This window comes from Pipistrellus hanaki, assembly GCF_964339955.1.
Source record: "Pipistrellus hanaki genome assembly, chromosome: 10".
NCBI lineage: Eukaryota > Metazoa > Chordata > Mammalia > Chiroptera > Vespertilionidae > Pipistrellus > Pipistrellus hanaki.
Genome location: NC_140512.1, coordinates 25,572,147 through 25,587,865, shown reverse-complemented (window position 1 = coordinate 25,587,865; position 15,719 = coordinate 25,572,147). Strand labels below are relative to the sequence as shown.

At 41.7% G+C, this 15,719-nt stretch overlaps 1 protein-coding gene across 29 annotated transcripts in view; it reads right to left on the bottom strand.

Moving 5' to 3' along the window:
* Positions 1-7,143: 7,143 nt before the first annotated feature.
* ADAM22 (ADAM metallopeptidase domain 22) overlaps positions 7,144-15,719 on the bottom strand; it is a gene marked incomplete at its 3' end in the record, with an annotated part of 168,181 nt that continues 159,605 nt past the window's right edge. For 24 of the 29 annotated variants that reach the window (XM_084897381.1, XM_084897385.1, XM_084897388.1 and 21 more), the window contains 2 exons: positions 11,897-12,020; positions 7,144-7,760 (listed from right to left, as the gene is read on the bottom strand). In XM_084897381.1, coding sequence (XP_084753507.1) covers positions 7,629-7,760; positions 11,897-12,020 — 256 coding nt within the window. Of the gene's footprint in view, positions 7,836-11,896; positions 12,021-15,719 lie in introns of all 29 variants that reach the window. The other 5 variants (XM_084897392.1, XM_084897374.1, XM_084897378.1 and 2 more) reach the window with 1 other exon arrangement.

Genomic DNA, 15,719 nt, shown 5'->3' with positions numbered 1-15,719 from the left:
ATATATATATATATATATATATATATATATATATATATATATATATATATATATATATATATATATATATATATATATATATATATATATATATATATATATATATATATATATATATATATATATATATATATATATATATATATATATATATATATATATATATATATATATATATATATATATATATATATATATATATATATATATATATATATATATATATATATATATATATATATATATATATATATATATATATATATATATATATATATATATATATATATATATATATATATATATATATATATATATATATATATATATATATATATATATATATATATTTTGCCCATACCCCCACAAGGCTTCTGAAAGACAGACGGTGGCCAGGAGAAAAACAGGACTGAAGGGAGTTATGCATCAAAAGAACATTGATCTTTCATTGAAAGTCACTTTATTGATGTTACAATGAGACTGACAGAGAAAACCGTGGTCTCTTATTAGCTTCAGAAGTGAAGACTAGTCAAATTGTGCCGGTGATTTGAACCTCGAGTTACAGTGACCTTTTAAAAACAGCAAGGTTTTGTTCACTTACAATGTGAGAGCAACCTTAGCACTGGAACAGCCATAAATCAAATCACGCTTGCTCAGGAAAGCAGTTGCCATACACATTTCAGTCGGTGTTTGCCAAAACTCAATAGTTTTTAAATAGCCTAAGGACCTGAAGTGCAGAGAGGCAGAGAGGATAGAATGTTAAAACGAAGCCAATCTAAGTATATACACGATCACCTGCTTACCGAAAGTGAAACCGGCTATTAGCACAAAGTGGCGTCCACTGTTGATGGGACATCATCCCTTGAAGACGACAGATGTGGAAAACACTAGCACAGACCTACCCCGGCTAACAGATAAACCACTGTTTCGGTAGAACACAGTTTCTAAGAGAAGGTGTGCTGGGTGGAAGTCTCTTCCCGCAGGTTGAAAAAGCAGAGCATGCTCACTTATCGCGAACAAACCTACCATTAAGCACTTTTGAAGGTGATGTAAAAAAAAAAAAAAAAATAGTGTTCCATATAAAACAAAGTTCTTGGGTCCTTTTTACCCACTAAAAAGACTCTGGAATCACAGTTTGATTTCTGTACTGGATTGTGGGGTTTTTCCTCAGGCAGTGATAACACACGTGTAATTTAGCAAAACCTCTTGGGTTATGACGGAGTACATGTATTCATAGCAGCTCTGTCTGCGTGGTGTTACCTGGTATAGCTTAGCACCGCTGTGTTTAAAGATTTGGAGCTGTTTTCATCATTTGAGAGCTTGACCATCAAAACACAAACCCACACCTGAAACTATATATAGGTTAAGCCCTAAAGTCTAAGTACATTAGTATTATAGGTGTGTCTTTTTAGCTTGAGAGAAAAATGCCCTTTTCTTCACAAACTGGAAATTTTGATGATTTTTAAGTGCATCATCTTAACAAGATGATTAGTTTCATTGTATGCCTTTTTTTTTTTTTTTGTAAAAACAAAACAAAACAACACAACACACATTTTCCCTGGTTATAACTTTAAGGAGACCTAAAAGCACATGATGATGCCCTTGAGCGAAGCCTTGCCAGCCTTGACGCACCTCCAGGTGAAATAGGCTCTGTGAACGATGCAGCGGGCAGCAGTACCTGGCCCATGACGGGCTGGCCCATGAAGTATTCAAAGCCAACTGACAATGTAGAGCATGCAGGCCTGTCTGCCGTGGGCACGCAGGACCTCTCCTACCTCACCCGAAGTGGCCATCCTGTGCCCACCTGCCCAGTTAGATCCTGAGCGGACCTCCATTCTGTTCCTTCGCCAGCACCCCAAGGCTGGCTGCTTATCTCCCCTCCATCCCGAAACACTGCACCCCATGCCCCGGTGCCCTGGGGAGAAAATGAAAGGTGCCTCTGCCCCCTATTCCACATCCCTCTGCTTCTCCCAAGTGCCAATGTGGGCCAAAAAAAAAAGGGACTTACCTCCGTGACAGTGCAAGTTCCCAGTCAGGAGAAAAGGGCTGACAGCTACTGGGCAGGGAGCATCCCTCAGACCCCACAGCGAGGATGCTTACTGTCTGTAGGGCTCTGGATATAGAGGATATAAATACTAGGCAGGTTTTTGTTTTGTTTTAATGTGTTTTCTACTTATAAGCCGAATTAGAAAATGCTCCATTTTGGGGACTCTGACAAGGCAATGAGTAAGGGTGAACAGAAATAGGACGGCCTGCTGTCTGAGGTCCCGCTGCGTCTGTCCGCTCTGCCTCTGCAGGTGCTGGGAAAGCTCCCCTGGCTGTTAAAGGCGCCTGGCCACAGAGCATGTGCTGAGCATGCGCCTGCGCCTCCCAGCAGGTGTGGCTGCTCCCCCACCCCCCACCCCCCTCAGAGAGAGAGAGAGAGAGAGAGAGAGAGAGAGAGAGAGAGAGAGAGAGAGAGAGAGAGAGAAGAGAAGAGAAGAGAAGAGAAGAGAAGAGAAGAGAAGAGAAGAGAAGAGAAGAGAAGAGAAGAGAAGAGAAGAGAAGAGAAGAGAAGAGAAGAGAAGAGAAGAGAAGAGAGAAGAGAAGAGAAGAGAAGAGAAGAGAAGAGAAGAGAGAGAGAGAGAGAGAGAGAGAGAGAGAGAGAGAGAGAGAGAGAGAGAGAGAGAGAGAGGGAGAACGCGCAGGATGGGCAGCTGCCTTTCAGCCCATTTTCACAAGAGCAGGCTGGCCACCTCGCACTCCCATACACAGGGAAGCTATTTCTCAAAAGTCCTTCCCTCTCCCCCTGCGGGAGGAGGGTTGCATCCACAACCAGAGCAGTCTTACCAAGTCAGAAAGTGTGTTGGGGGGGGGGGGGGGGTCTGAGCTCCAAATTGAGCCAGATTCTCCAGGGATGTTTGCTGCTTATATATTTTAAGTTCCTAGAATGAGAATGTGAGATTCAGCTTGATTCCATTTAGGGGGGGGAAAAAGCGTGTGGGTGACAGATTTAGAGGAAAACAGAAGTGAAAGGAGAAAGATCATGAGGAGCATAAAAAGCCGACATTATGTTGCCAGTGTGGCCGTCAGAGGGTGTCATGGAAAATCCATGCCAACTTACCAACCTGTAGGCTGGCACTGACATGTGCTGCCCACGGGCGTCCAGGCAACAGGCGGCAGTGGAGTCCTATCAGGCTGTGGCAGCAGCTGTCTTCCCTCCCTGCACCCCCCACCCCCTCACTCACTGCCGCACTGTGCGCCAAGTCCTCCGCACGCTCCTCCATGTGCTCCCAAGAGCGCCCCTTTCCTTTAAGAAAATTAAGTGAAATAAAAGCATCTTCTCTTTCAGTTAGAATTTATTATTATGGTTAATAATAAGGAACTATTTAAAGTGCTAAATATATGTTAAAACAGAACTACATGACAGCGAAGAAGAAGAAGAAGAAGAAGAAGAAGAAGAAGAAGAAGAAGAAGAAGAAGAAGAAGAAGAAGAAGAAGAAGAAGAATGGATGACATAAATAAATGAACAGACTTGATTTTGAAACACTGAAATACTGTTATTTCCTTTGGCCCATAGATAACTATAGGTAACAAAGCAAAGGGCAACATCTAACAAGATAAGAAGTAAAGTAGTCCCAAGAGATCTGGGGGCATGGACATAATTAAGTTATGCAAATCTACAAGGGAATCAATGAGAGAGAGAGAGAGAGAGAGAGAGAGAGAGAGAGAAGAGAATGAGAATGATTTCCTTCTCTGGAAGTGAGAAAATTACCTAATTATATCTTTTAGAAAGTTTATCAATCTTATGTTCAGAAATCTATGCTGATCTGACCTTATATATAAACACAATGTTAAACACTTTAAAAAAAAAAAAAGGCAAGGGGAAAGTGAGAGATGAACTGTATTATCACTTAATAGCACTTTTTATCAAAATATGGTTTACATTTTAACCTTATATTTACTTTATTAGTCAACTTTTAATTTTTTTAAGGACTAGCACTGGTTTGTTTTTTTTGTGAAAAAAAAAAAAATACAGCAGCTATAGCAAATGGGAAGCCTTCATTAGGCTGCTCTGTCTGAGCTTATTCCTTTCACAGACTAGGAACCTGGGGGCCCCGTTCTGGCTGGAAAAGGCCAGGGAGGATGCACTTCCTGTCTTAGGAAAGAGTGGCTGGACACACAGACCAGTTATTCTGAGCCGGTGGCTCCTTCAGGGCTCCCTGTGACCCCACGCCTCCCTTGCTGACACTTTTAGTGGAGAGATTTAAACATACAGTGTGATATGTTTCTTTAAACATACCACACTGTAATGACTATGGATTAAGTGGAATATCTCAGGCAGCAGGGCAGTCAGTCTGAAGTCTTACCTATGCACAGAACTTTGGAAAGAGGAAAAAGGCATACAATGGAACACACAGGCCAGATAACTGCTCTTCTCTGCTTAGCATCACAGGCAGGCCCTATAACTGACTGGGGGAGGGAGATACAGATATTAATTACAGGATACAAAGGGCTACGGTGGCCTCCAAGTCCTTCAAAATATATATTTAAAAAAATAATGCTGTGTTTGTGTTTAGTGTCATGGGTCCATTCTCCCTGCCTCTGTGGATGAAAAGCCATAGGTAATTTGACTGAATACCTCTAGAACACCAACCATGAGTACACATATAGGTACTTCTCGAAATTACCCACTGAGATTGCAAACTTGCCACAGAATCTTGCAAATGGCTGTAAGGATGTTTAAACATTCTTAGATAGAGTAGATACTGTGAAGACAACATTAAAACCACTATAAAACCATAATCTCTCTGCAAATAAAGCAAAACACTTTCATTCAGTTCCATATGAAGGTTATGACCATGGATGACGATAATCTACATAATCTATACCTCTGGAGCAGGGCTGGGGAATGTCCAGCCCAGGTCATACAAAGCCCGAGAAATCATTTGGCCCGGCCCTGCCAAGGGAATAGGAGTGAGTTAATTAAATGTTTGACCAAATACAGCAGGCTAATTTTTAACTTGATAATTTTGTGCGACCCTTCGAATAATGTTATAAATATCCAAATGGCCCTTGGCAGAAAAAGAAGGTTCCCCACCCCTTGCTCTAGAGCAACCATGTTGCCCACAAGGCACATCATAACAATTTTCACTTAAAATAATAATTTTCATGTAAAAATAAATTGAGAAGGTCAGGAAAGAGAGGGGGAGGGGACATCTGTTGATTACATAGCTATCCATTCGCGATTCTTTCAAATTAGGGCCTATGTGACTGCAAGTAGGAAGCATATATACACAAGGTACCTTACATTCAAATCTATAAACTCTTTTATAGTCAAAATAAACCTTATACATTAGCATTTTATACATTCAATACCAGAAAACATCCAGTGCACATTAAAGTGATCTGGGTCAAAAGCCATTTTATTTGCTGTAACTTTCAATCTATCTGCCCTCCTGCCCTTGGCTTGCGCTAGGTGGCAAGGTCACCCAACACTCACCCAACCCTCAGTCTGATGGAGCGCTGTTGTTGTTGTTGTTGTTTGTAGTCTTTGACAGTTATACCCCTTCTTGGCATGAAAAACGCTGTTTATGCTTTATCATTTTGGATAAATTGATTCTTCAAATATTTTCAAAGACTTGCAGAAAAGAGGTCCATTAGGAGACATAAATACACAGTAAAACACATCGCCTTCTCACTCGGCCCTTCCGTCTGGGGGTCCCAGATGACCACCCATGGAAATGACAGGGATTTTGCCCATGAATCCCCCCGGGAGAGATCAGCCTCAGAAGACATTGCTGCAATCTCGCCTGCAGATTCCATTCCTCTCAAGAGAAAGGAGAGAACAGGAAGGATTCAGGAGTACTTGTCACCACAGAGTCTGTGTTGTCCTTGGAGACGTTTTATTCAGAATGATGAGCCACATGGTGGCCGAGTCAAGTTCTGCTTGTAAAAGAAGGGGCTTCAATAGGTTTCTCCCTTTTACGTGAATTAAAAAAAACAACAACACAGAGTTCAAAACATAGGGTTCTTTCCCTGCCAGCTGACTTCACAGTCACTACACACCTGTGGCTTTAGATTTTTTTTTAACCCTTTGTGGCCTGGTGAGTCTTCCCAGCCCAACTGGTAGAGATTTTCATGTCCTCTCTTCCAAGTCAGTGCAGAGTGACCTGCTGGGACTCCCACTGATGATAAATGTCCTTAGTACTCAGTGAAAAAGTTTTTTTGTTGTTGTTTGTTTGTTTGTTTTTAGCAAAACAAATCACAGATAAAGGTGGCCGCAAAATTTTGATAAAGAACAAAACTTTAGGCCACAAGGGTTTAGAGTAGCAATTTTCAACTGGTGTGCCTCAAGAATTTTTAAAATATGCAATACCTAACTATTTAGTCAGGGGCACTGACCTCTTTGTCTTAGACTGTCAAATTGAAGGAAAAAAAAATAGACAACAGCCAACACAACAATAGCCATCCGGTGTGAACGAATCAAAATTATATCTTTTTTTTTTTTTTTTTTTTTTTTTTTTGGTCAGATTGGCAAGAAATAGTTTTCGGTGTGCAGCATAATTTCAGTGATTAGTTTATGGGTGCCACGAGATTAAAAGGGTTGAAAATCACTGGGTTGGAGTATTCACAAGTTGGGAACCACCAATGCAGCAGCAGCCTGTGGTCTCAGGCATCTCGGATGCACTGGCTAAGTCTCGGCAGGATGTACTTCTGTGGAGCTCACAGGCCTCTGGAGGGAGACTAGCACAATGTGCTCCTGTGCTGAGATATAGCCGCCATCGGGCAGCCACTGTAGCCCCCAGGAGAACAGTGAGCAGGCAGGGGGGACCCCCGGGGAGCAGCCACGGCATGAAGGGCCTGCAGGCAGGACAGCGGCACTACTGGATGGTGCCCCTGCAAGCGGTGGAGGCCATGGGTTTGGCCGAGCGTGTGTCCTCCTGGTCAACTGAAGACCCAATAAACCTGCCTCCGGACTATGCACAGTTTAAAGGGATGTCACATGTCTTGGACAAATACCAATTATGGAGACACATGTACAGCACTGACCACTACTATATTTACAGCATCACCTGCTTCTACTCTTTCAAGATCATCTGATAGATAGCAATGATGTGACCATGACTGACGGTTTTGAGGCATTTGGCAAAATACACTGTGTGGAACAGCTGCTTTTTTAATTTTAAAAATGTTGACATATGTACAATTGTCCTCGTATGCTGATATAAATATGAAAAATAAAATAAAAATAAAAAAAAAACACAAACAACCTAAAAATACATGTTTAAAGTTAGCATATGGGATATTGGCCTCTCAAAGCTTTAAAGTCCTGCAGAAAAATCCTATGTGCCTTAGCCCTGCATGCTAGTGTCTATTATGGGATGTTGTTTCCTTAAATGTGGAAAACAATAAACCGAAGCATCATGCACACAGCATCACTGTCTACACAACAAGGATGGGCCTCAGAACGCCAAGTTCTGAATCCACTATTGTCCCCTTGGAGAACTTGCTGCATTTGGGTCGTGTGAGTTAGTTTTAGCGATACTTCTACATATATCTGTCATGCGGAGTGTCCATTAGTATACCAGGACCTTTACTGTTCCATGTTATAGTGTAACATGTCCGTAGTTCTTTTCAAGGTTCAGTTAAATCCTAAGCCCATGGCAAAAAGAAAACGGTATCTGGATGCGACTCAGCTTCTCTGTCGTGGCCTCTCCAGGGGGTTTGTGTCGTCTGGAGAGCAGATAGATTTGCAGTGATTCCGTGAGGCTGGGTGTCTATAAAAGTTGAAGTAAACAGTTTCGATGTGTGTCACATGTAAACAGTTGATCTTAAATGGATGTCTCCCAGAGCTGCACAACAGAGAAAAGCATATTGCACACTGTGAAGGCAGGAAGCAGACGTATTCTGAGCTACAAAATGAGAAGGATTTGGTGGCTCCACCCATCCTCATGTGATTGTGGATCCACACGCTAATGTGTAATTTAAGCAGTCTAATAGACAGGTAAAATAAACACTGATTTTTCGCTCTCTCTTACCTCTAAACCTATTATCTCAACTTTTTTTTTATTGATTTCTCTTAAAGAGAGGAAAGGAGAGAGATAGCTAGAAAACGTCGATGAGAGAGAAACATCGACCAGCTGCCTCTTGCTCACCCCCTACCGGGGATGTGCCCGCAACCAATGTACATGCCCTTGACCGGAATCGAACCTGGGACCTTTCACTCCGAAGACCGACGCTCTACTGCTGAGCCAAACCGGTTTCGGCTATCTCAACTTTTTTAACAATTGTCATCTTTTAATACAAAATGACTCCTCTCATATTCATTTATATAACTTAAAGTTCTGAATGAATTTAAGACTGTCTCAAGTGAAATGCTTTAAAATATTGTTTCTTTAAACTACACCCTTCTTTCCCTGAGATTCTGAAACAGCCAGCTAGAACAGTGGCTCTCAGTCCACCTGCACAACTCAGTGGCCTGGGGACGTTTTTGAAATCCCACTGCCTGGACAATGCACCAAACCAGTCTCTCTGAGTGGGACTCAGGCCTCAGTGGACTTTCAAAGCCCTCAGACAATCCCATGTATAGCCAACACTGAGTACTGACCTCAGGGAAGTATGATTCCACCACCACCCACTTCAAAATCACTGCCCTGGGCCTATGACCAGGTTACAACCCTCCAATCCCATCTCTACCTCCTAGAACAGAGTCTTCTCCTGGAGGCTGACAGATCGGAGTACAATGATGTATCCAGGGCAAGACATCAAAGCCGTAATTCCCTCGCCTCTGCTCTCCTTGCCTCTGCCATCAGCTCTGTATATTGGCCCTGTTCATATCTAATTTATATAATGTTCAGTAATTACCTTAATGGACTGGAAACAACGTTGGCATGATTAAATATGAATGTAACTCAGCTAAACAGAGAAGGAAAGCCATTTAAAAAAAAAAAATATCTAGCTGATAAATTGTTTCCAGACAATATGATTTGGGTATAATTATTATAAACATGAACAAAGAAAGCCTAAGGGTGACTTAGGTTGCATCCAAGATCCACTTCTACTGGAAATCTGGGGCATATAACTAATGAGTTTCTGGGAATGAAAACAAAGAAATAACTAAAGAACTAAATGGATATTTCTATATAGGTACCCTTGATATGTTCTCTGGAACATTCATGGATTCTTATGCTGATGCCCAGGCTGGCTATCCAACAGAATTGTGGTACAGCCACCAGTGTTATTGACCTCATGTCATCCTTAGGTGTCCTTCTCACTTAAAAAGACAGCCATCTCCTCACATTTTGTAAACCAAATCTCTCAACTGTGAGGATCATTGTGGGGGGCAGAAGAGGGGGGGCAGGTAATACGTGTTGGAGGAGACAAGTAACAATGAATGGCTTGCAGGAGTTTGAGGGAAGGAAGATCTAGATTGATGCTCACAGGCTGGCCTGGAGTAGTAAAGAGTTCAGGCTTCAGTGAGTCCAGTTTCCTCACCAATGGTTAGAAAGGTTAAAAAATAATCGAACCGGCTCACTTGGCTCAGTGGTTGAGTGTAGACCTGTGAACCAGGAGTTCACGGTTCGATCCCCAGTCATGGCATATGCCAGGTTGCAGGCTCGATCCCCAGTGTGGGACATGTAGAAGGCTGCCAGTCAATGATTCTCTCTTATCATTGATGTTTCTACCTTCCTCTTCCCCTCCCTTCCTCTCTGAAGTCAATTAAAAATATATTTTAAAAAATAAGTGACAGCTTGCCGAAAGAAGAGGAACAAAGAAATGACACTGGGAACACCTGAAGGCCACAATGACCCCTGTCAGGACAAAGAAGCTAAAAATTGCCAAGCCATCCCTTTTAGGACAATGCGTGACCGTGGCCATGTCCGTGTCACTGTAACAGAGGGGTTGCTGATAGAAAGATCTGCTGGTTTGGTTCGCCACAGCCCACAAAAACAACCCAGAGACAGAGGCTGCCTATTCTGCAGGACCCTGTCATACGCTCATGTGGATGGTCCACAGTGGACAGAACCAGCCAGGCCTTCCACACAACTGTGCCAGAGGCTACAGTCTTTACTGTTCCCCCACGCTGCCAAGGAAGGGGCCATGGTCAGCCATGTCTTCTGGGGATTGGTCCTTCTCAGGAATTCTCCTGCAGGAAAGTTTCCAAAACCCTACACCCTGGTATAACACCCCAACTAGAAAGAGCAAAAGCAGCAATGAAGACAATTTATCGGGGGAGAGATACTTCGGCAATTCCCTGGGGAGGGAAGGATTGATATTGCCTTAAATTTCATAACCACATACACATATCATGAAAAGCTGAATGCTTATCAAGTCCTTTTTTTTTTTTAAGGCCTGAAAGTTGAATACTGGGAATCTGAGTTACTTATATTTTTAATTATTTACATATATATTGATTTCAGAGAGGAAGGAAGAGGGAGAGGGAGAGGAGAGAGAGAGAGAGACAGCAACGATGAGAAAGATTTACTGATGCCCACGCATGTGCCCTTAACAGGAATGGAACTGTGATGCTCAACCACTGAGCCATGCCGGCCAGACATGTCTGAGTTCTCTTCCTTTTCATATTTTATCATTTCCCATATTAACATGTGAAGATAATTTTTATATAATTACAAAGCACCATTGGTTGTTTTTAAAGTCCTTTTTATTATAATAATCAGCTTATAATGTGTTTTCTTACTGACTTTGAGGTGAGGGAGTTAAAATTTGAATGATCCATATTTACCTTGAACTCCATAATCTCAATTCAGGATCAAAGAAGTTCTGAAATGTCTTTCAAAACCACAGAGCCTAGGAACCCAGGACACACTAGCAGATAAATCGGCCAGGGTTTTAAAGATTTATCTTATTTTACTTTTTTTTTTTTTTTTTTTTTTGCTAAATTGTCTCTGAGAAGGTCAACATTACAATGTAACTGACCACAACTGAGCCTGGGCATCAATTAAGGTAATTATTCTTCAATTATATTTGTCACTTAAGCCTTGAAGGGCTGGTCTGCTTCTCTAAACTCCACTGTAGCTTACTTTTCACATAATGGCTCTGTTTTGGGAACCATTGATCTAATCTGTAAGACTGATTAGAATCATGCTTAAAATGTAAAAGAGGATTTAGGATTTAAGTGAAATATCTGATGAACCATATATTTATAAAAATAATCAACTTAGTGTATATTTTTAAATCTGGCCTTTTGTTGTTAATCCTCATACAAGGATATTTCTCTATTGACTTTTAGAGAAAGTGAAAGGGAGAGGGAGAGACAAAGAGAGAGAAACATCAATGTGAGAGAGACACATTGATTGGTTGCCTCCCACACACACCCTGACCAAGGCACATGTCCTTGACTGGAATTGAGCCTACTACATTTCAGTCTGTGGGCTGATGCTCTATTCACTGAGCCAAACCAGGCAGGGCTAAATCTGGCTTTTTTAAAACATAAAAGGTTGCTAAATTTCACCATACCTATTGTCTACTCTAAATATTACAAATTTGGAAGTCTCCTTTCTTTGTTACCAAATTCTACTCCCATGTCCAAGACATTGATCTGATTTACTGCTTCTAAAATCCCATTGGGTGTTATTAGCAAGAAAAAGGCCTGAGTAAGCAAACTGGGCTCTCTGGCAGGTTTAATATACTAGCTACACGGAATAATAAGATGCAAGTATATAGCAACAAATCGTTAATATATACCAAGCATTTCTAGAATTCATCAATGCGGTAATTAACATAATTTGCAAATGTAGATCTGAGCCTCAATGCCCCAAGAATCCTCTATTTTTCAAACTTAGGTTTTTGCTTTTGCTTATGAACAAAGAATAAAGAGCTCCTTTAAAAGATGAACTCATGGATAAACGGTAATGACCGATGACATGAGTGAATGGAAGAAGTTCTCACATACCCTGGCACTTTGTCGGTTCACTTTCTTCTCCTCGTCGGGAAGTGGAGGCATGGGGTAGGGGTACTTTCTGCTGGAGGCAATAGACCCAGTTGATGAAGAAGGAGACTTGGCAGGAGACAAAGTCCTGAGACGTTGGAGAACACATGAAATAAATATTATGGGATGGCCTAGTATCTTTCTCAACTATCTGAAAAGTGGGTTCAGAACAAACCCTCTGATTTCTACTTTCATAGGCCACTACTGCAGGGGTTAGCTACTGGGAGACATTGTCATTCACAACACTGGAATGCTGGCATTTTTATCTTCCTAATATCATAACGGCAATGGACTGTTTTAATGTTAGTACACAGAATCATACTTTCAACTAGAAAGCCAGGAATGAAGTGTCCTATAGAATAAAAAGCTAAAATGGAGAAGGGATAAAATTATTCTAAGAGCTCATAATGGCAAATTAAGTATATAACATCTCAATAGTCTGCCTTATTTTTAACCACATAATGTAAAAAAAAAACACATATTTTTATCACAGTTATTCCAATTCTATTTTTAAGGCCCCCAAATACAATTGGCTACATTTATTAGTTGCTAAGTCACACACCAGTTAACACAAAACTCATGCATTCAGAGGCCAATGTTAGTTTTGAAAGGACAAAGGCAAATACAGTGATTTTAATAGTAAATTAGTAAACATGCAAGCAGTAAGGAGTGCAGAGTTCCAGCCAAACAAAGAGTCTGATGAGAACATACAAAAATGGTCTGATTAGTCTCTCCAATCAGCATGTCCGCAGGGGAAGATTCTAGGCCATAGATGTGGATCCTGATAACTCATGTAGGGGACACTTGGTGTGTCAATAAGGTGGCTCTGCTGTGACTGGGATTTTACTAAAACTAAAAAACAACACAGTGACAAGACCCTTTTCTATTTGAATAGCGTGTGTTCTCTCCATCATGGAGATGCTCCAAATGAAAGACATGTATAAGCTCTTGGCATTTTATGCTGTTGATTGTGCACGTGTGGTGGTAATATTTGTGACTAAACTGAGCACACTGGAAGAGCCCATAGTTGCCATCTTATCTTTAAAGTTAATAAGACAAAACAAAAAAAAAACAGCTCCGAGTGGAAAGTGTCAACTCGTATCAGTAGAAGACAGTAGATGTGATGATTTAGCAGTAGCTATCTATTCATAAATGTCACCACTACACATCCATGCCTCCTCAGTTCCTGGTGCAAAGTGGTAATGACCTACACAACTGAATGGCTTCACTGCTGCATGAGAGCTCAGCACTGGTTTCTGAAAACTGCACCTCATCTGCATCCTGAGTGACTGGCTCCGCCAGGGAGCAGTGGGTGGGGTAATACTGGCTAGGGGAGGACCTGCAGCCTATATTGTATCCAATGGCATCAAGATGTCTTTCTTCCTCCCTTAAATTTTAGTTCTTTTCCATTCATTCTCATTTGCTCTGGTTCTGTCATGGTTTTCAAATCAGTTCCTATTTCATGGACACTGAATGAAAGCTACTATTTTAAAATAATTTTTTCCTACAAACCCTGAATGTTCTCGCTCAAGTTTAAGAATCAAGCGTGACTCAGATTGCTTTTAATCTGGAACTCCTAATGTTCCCTCTGTTTTTGAGAAATGTCCAGGACCACTCCTTAGTGTGGCTTAGACTATTTTTGAATGATTTTTCTTGGGTCAATGCTCTCCACTGTGGAGCATGTGGGCAGAATGAAAAAATGTTAGTACTTCAAATCCTCTAAAGCACTATTAAAGCAATGCACTACAACATATTTTTCTAATTTGGAAATTAATTATTTTTAAAACAGGACTATGTTCTTTAGTAAACAAACTCAATATATGTGGAATAAGAACAAGCTTTTGTATTTAAATACAACTTTCCAAAACAAGGGACATTAACCTCTGTGCAGATTTTTAGCCTAATCACCACTGAGAGGATATCCCAGTTCAAGAAAGCTAGTCAGATACACAAACAACTCAATCTCAGTGACTTTAGGGGATCATGCAGGACAAGTTTAACTTGCTGCAGTATATGTGTCCATAACATGAGCCATGAGCATATAGCTTCAAAGCCATGCCAGCCATTCCCTGGGCCACGGGTGGAAAAGACCAGCTTTGTACACATGCGTGGCCATTCCAATGAGGACTGCTGACAGCCAGTCTTCCCCTCAAATACCTTTCCATGACCAAAACCAATTATGACTTAAAACAAAAGAGGCGGCATTCTCTAGAACCCCAAAGAAACTGCACATAAACACCCAGAACCCCAAAGAAACTGCACATAAACACCCAGAACCCCCAAAAACTGCACATAAACATCCAGAACCCAAAAAAACTGCACATAAACACCCAGAACCCCAAAGAAACTGCACATAAACACCCAGAACCCCAAAGAAACTGCACATAAACATCCAGAACCCCAAAAAACTGCACATAAACACCCAGAACCCCAAAGAAACTGCACATAAACACCCAGAACCCCAAAGAAACTGCACATAAACATCCAGAACCCCAAAAAACTGCACATAAACACCCAGAACCCCAAAGAAACTGCACATAAACACCCAGGCTAACGGATTCTTGGAACCTGAGGGGAGAGAAGCAGGACGGTTCGGGTTGGGGGAGGGGCATAGGGTCCTGGAGGCTGGGTGGAATGTGAGAGCATAAAGGGGACAATTTCGGGAAGATGGAGAGCCCAGAGCAGGAGTCAGAGTAAGAGTAGAGAACAAGGCAGGGGGAATCAATTTAGGGAAAACAAAAACGAACTTGACATTTCTTCCAAGCCACCTCTAGGCTCTGTTCTGACCCTGGCTATTGCCCAGTGGTTTTAATCGCTTCCACTGGAACCCAGGCATGGGCCCAGCTAATTCGCTGACAAAGTAATCTTTGGGCAAATGCTATCCATTAACATCGCTGCATTTTAAAAAACCATCATAGCCATCGTGGGTGCCATTTAGAACTACACAGTGAAGTGTGTCTGTGTGCCAATGCATTGTGGTATGTCTTAGGGCTGCATCCGATCTCCTGGGCCTGCCTTTAGGAGATATGCCTGTAAGGCCAACCTCAGTTCAGCTCTGTTCCCCAGCACAGGTACACACAAGGGACACAGGGCCACCGCTTGGCTGCGTTCCACATGCAAATTTAATAGCCTAATCCTGAAGGATTTATCAAGTATCCTAAGATAAGATGTCAATGCCCACCCTGTTACTTTTAAGCAGTTGCAGTGAAATGGAAAGGGAATAGATTTAGGAGTCAGAGACAGGATCATAATTCCGGTTCTAAAACTGGCTGTTTTACCTTGAGTTACTCTTTGGGCCTCAGTTTCCTCCATCCATAGAAAGGGAATAAGAATACCTACATCTCATGATGTTGTGGGAAATAAAAGCATGCAATCTATAGCAGTTACTAAGTTCATTTTCAGAGTTACAGCATTTTCCAAGAGGTCATGGGAGTGGACTCGAAATCCGGTGATGAAGTGAGTCATCCATTCACTAATACCCAAGAGTAAGGATACCTCCTCGGGGCTCGTAAAGCCCTGTCACCCATGGAACTACCTCCAGGATCTAGGTGTGGGGAGGTCATCCTCTTGCCGTGACCACCCACTCCTTCCTAAAGTCCCGGATGTATGCCAGGACAACCTGAGCAGCCAGTCACATGAGCACCAGGGAAGGGAGCACAGCTGAGGCACTCTGATCACTCAACGTCTTTTGGCATTTGCTTTGCTCTTTGTGGTCATGTGGATACTATACGTTAAAGAGCTGGCTGTAGTTAGACCAGTTCCCTGCATTCACTAAGTCCTCGTTGCA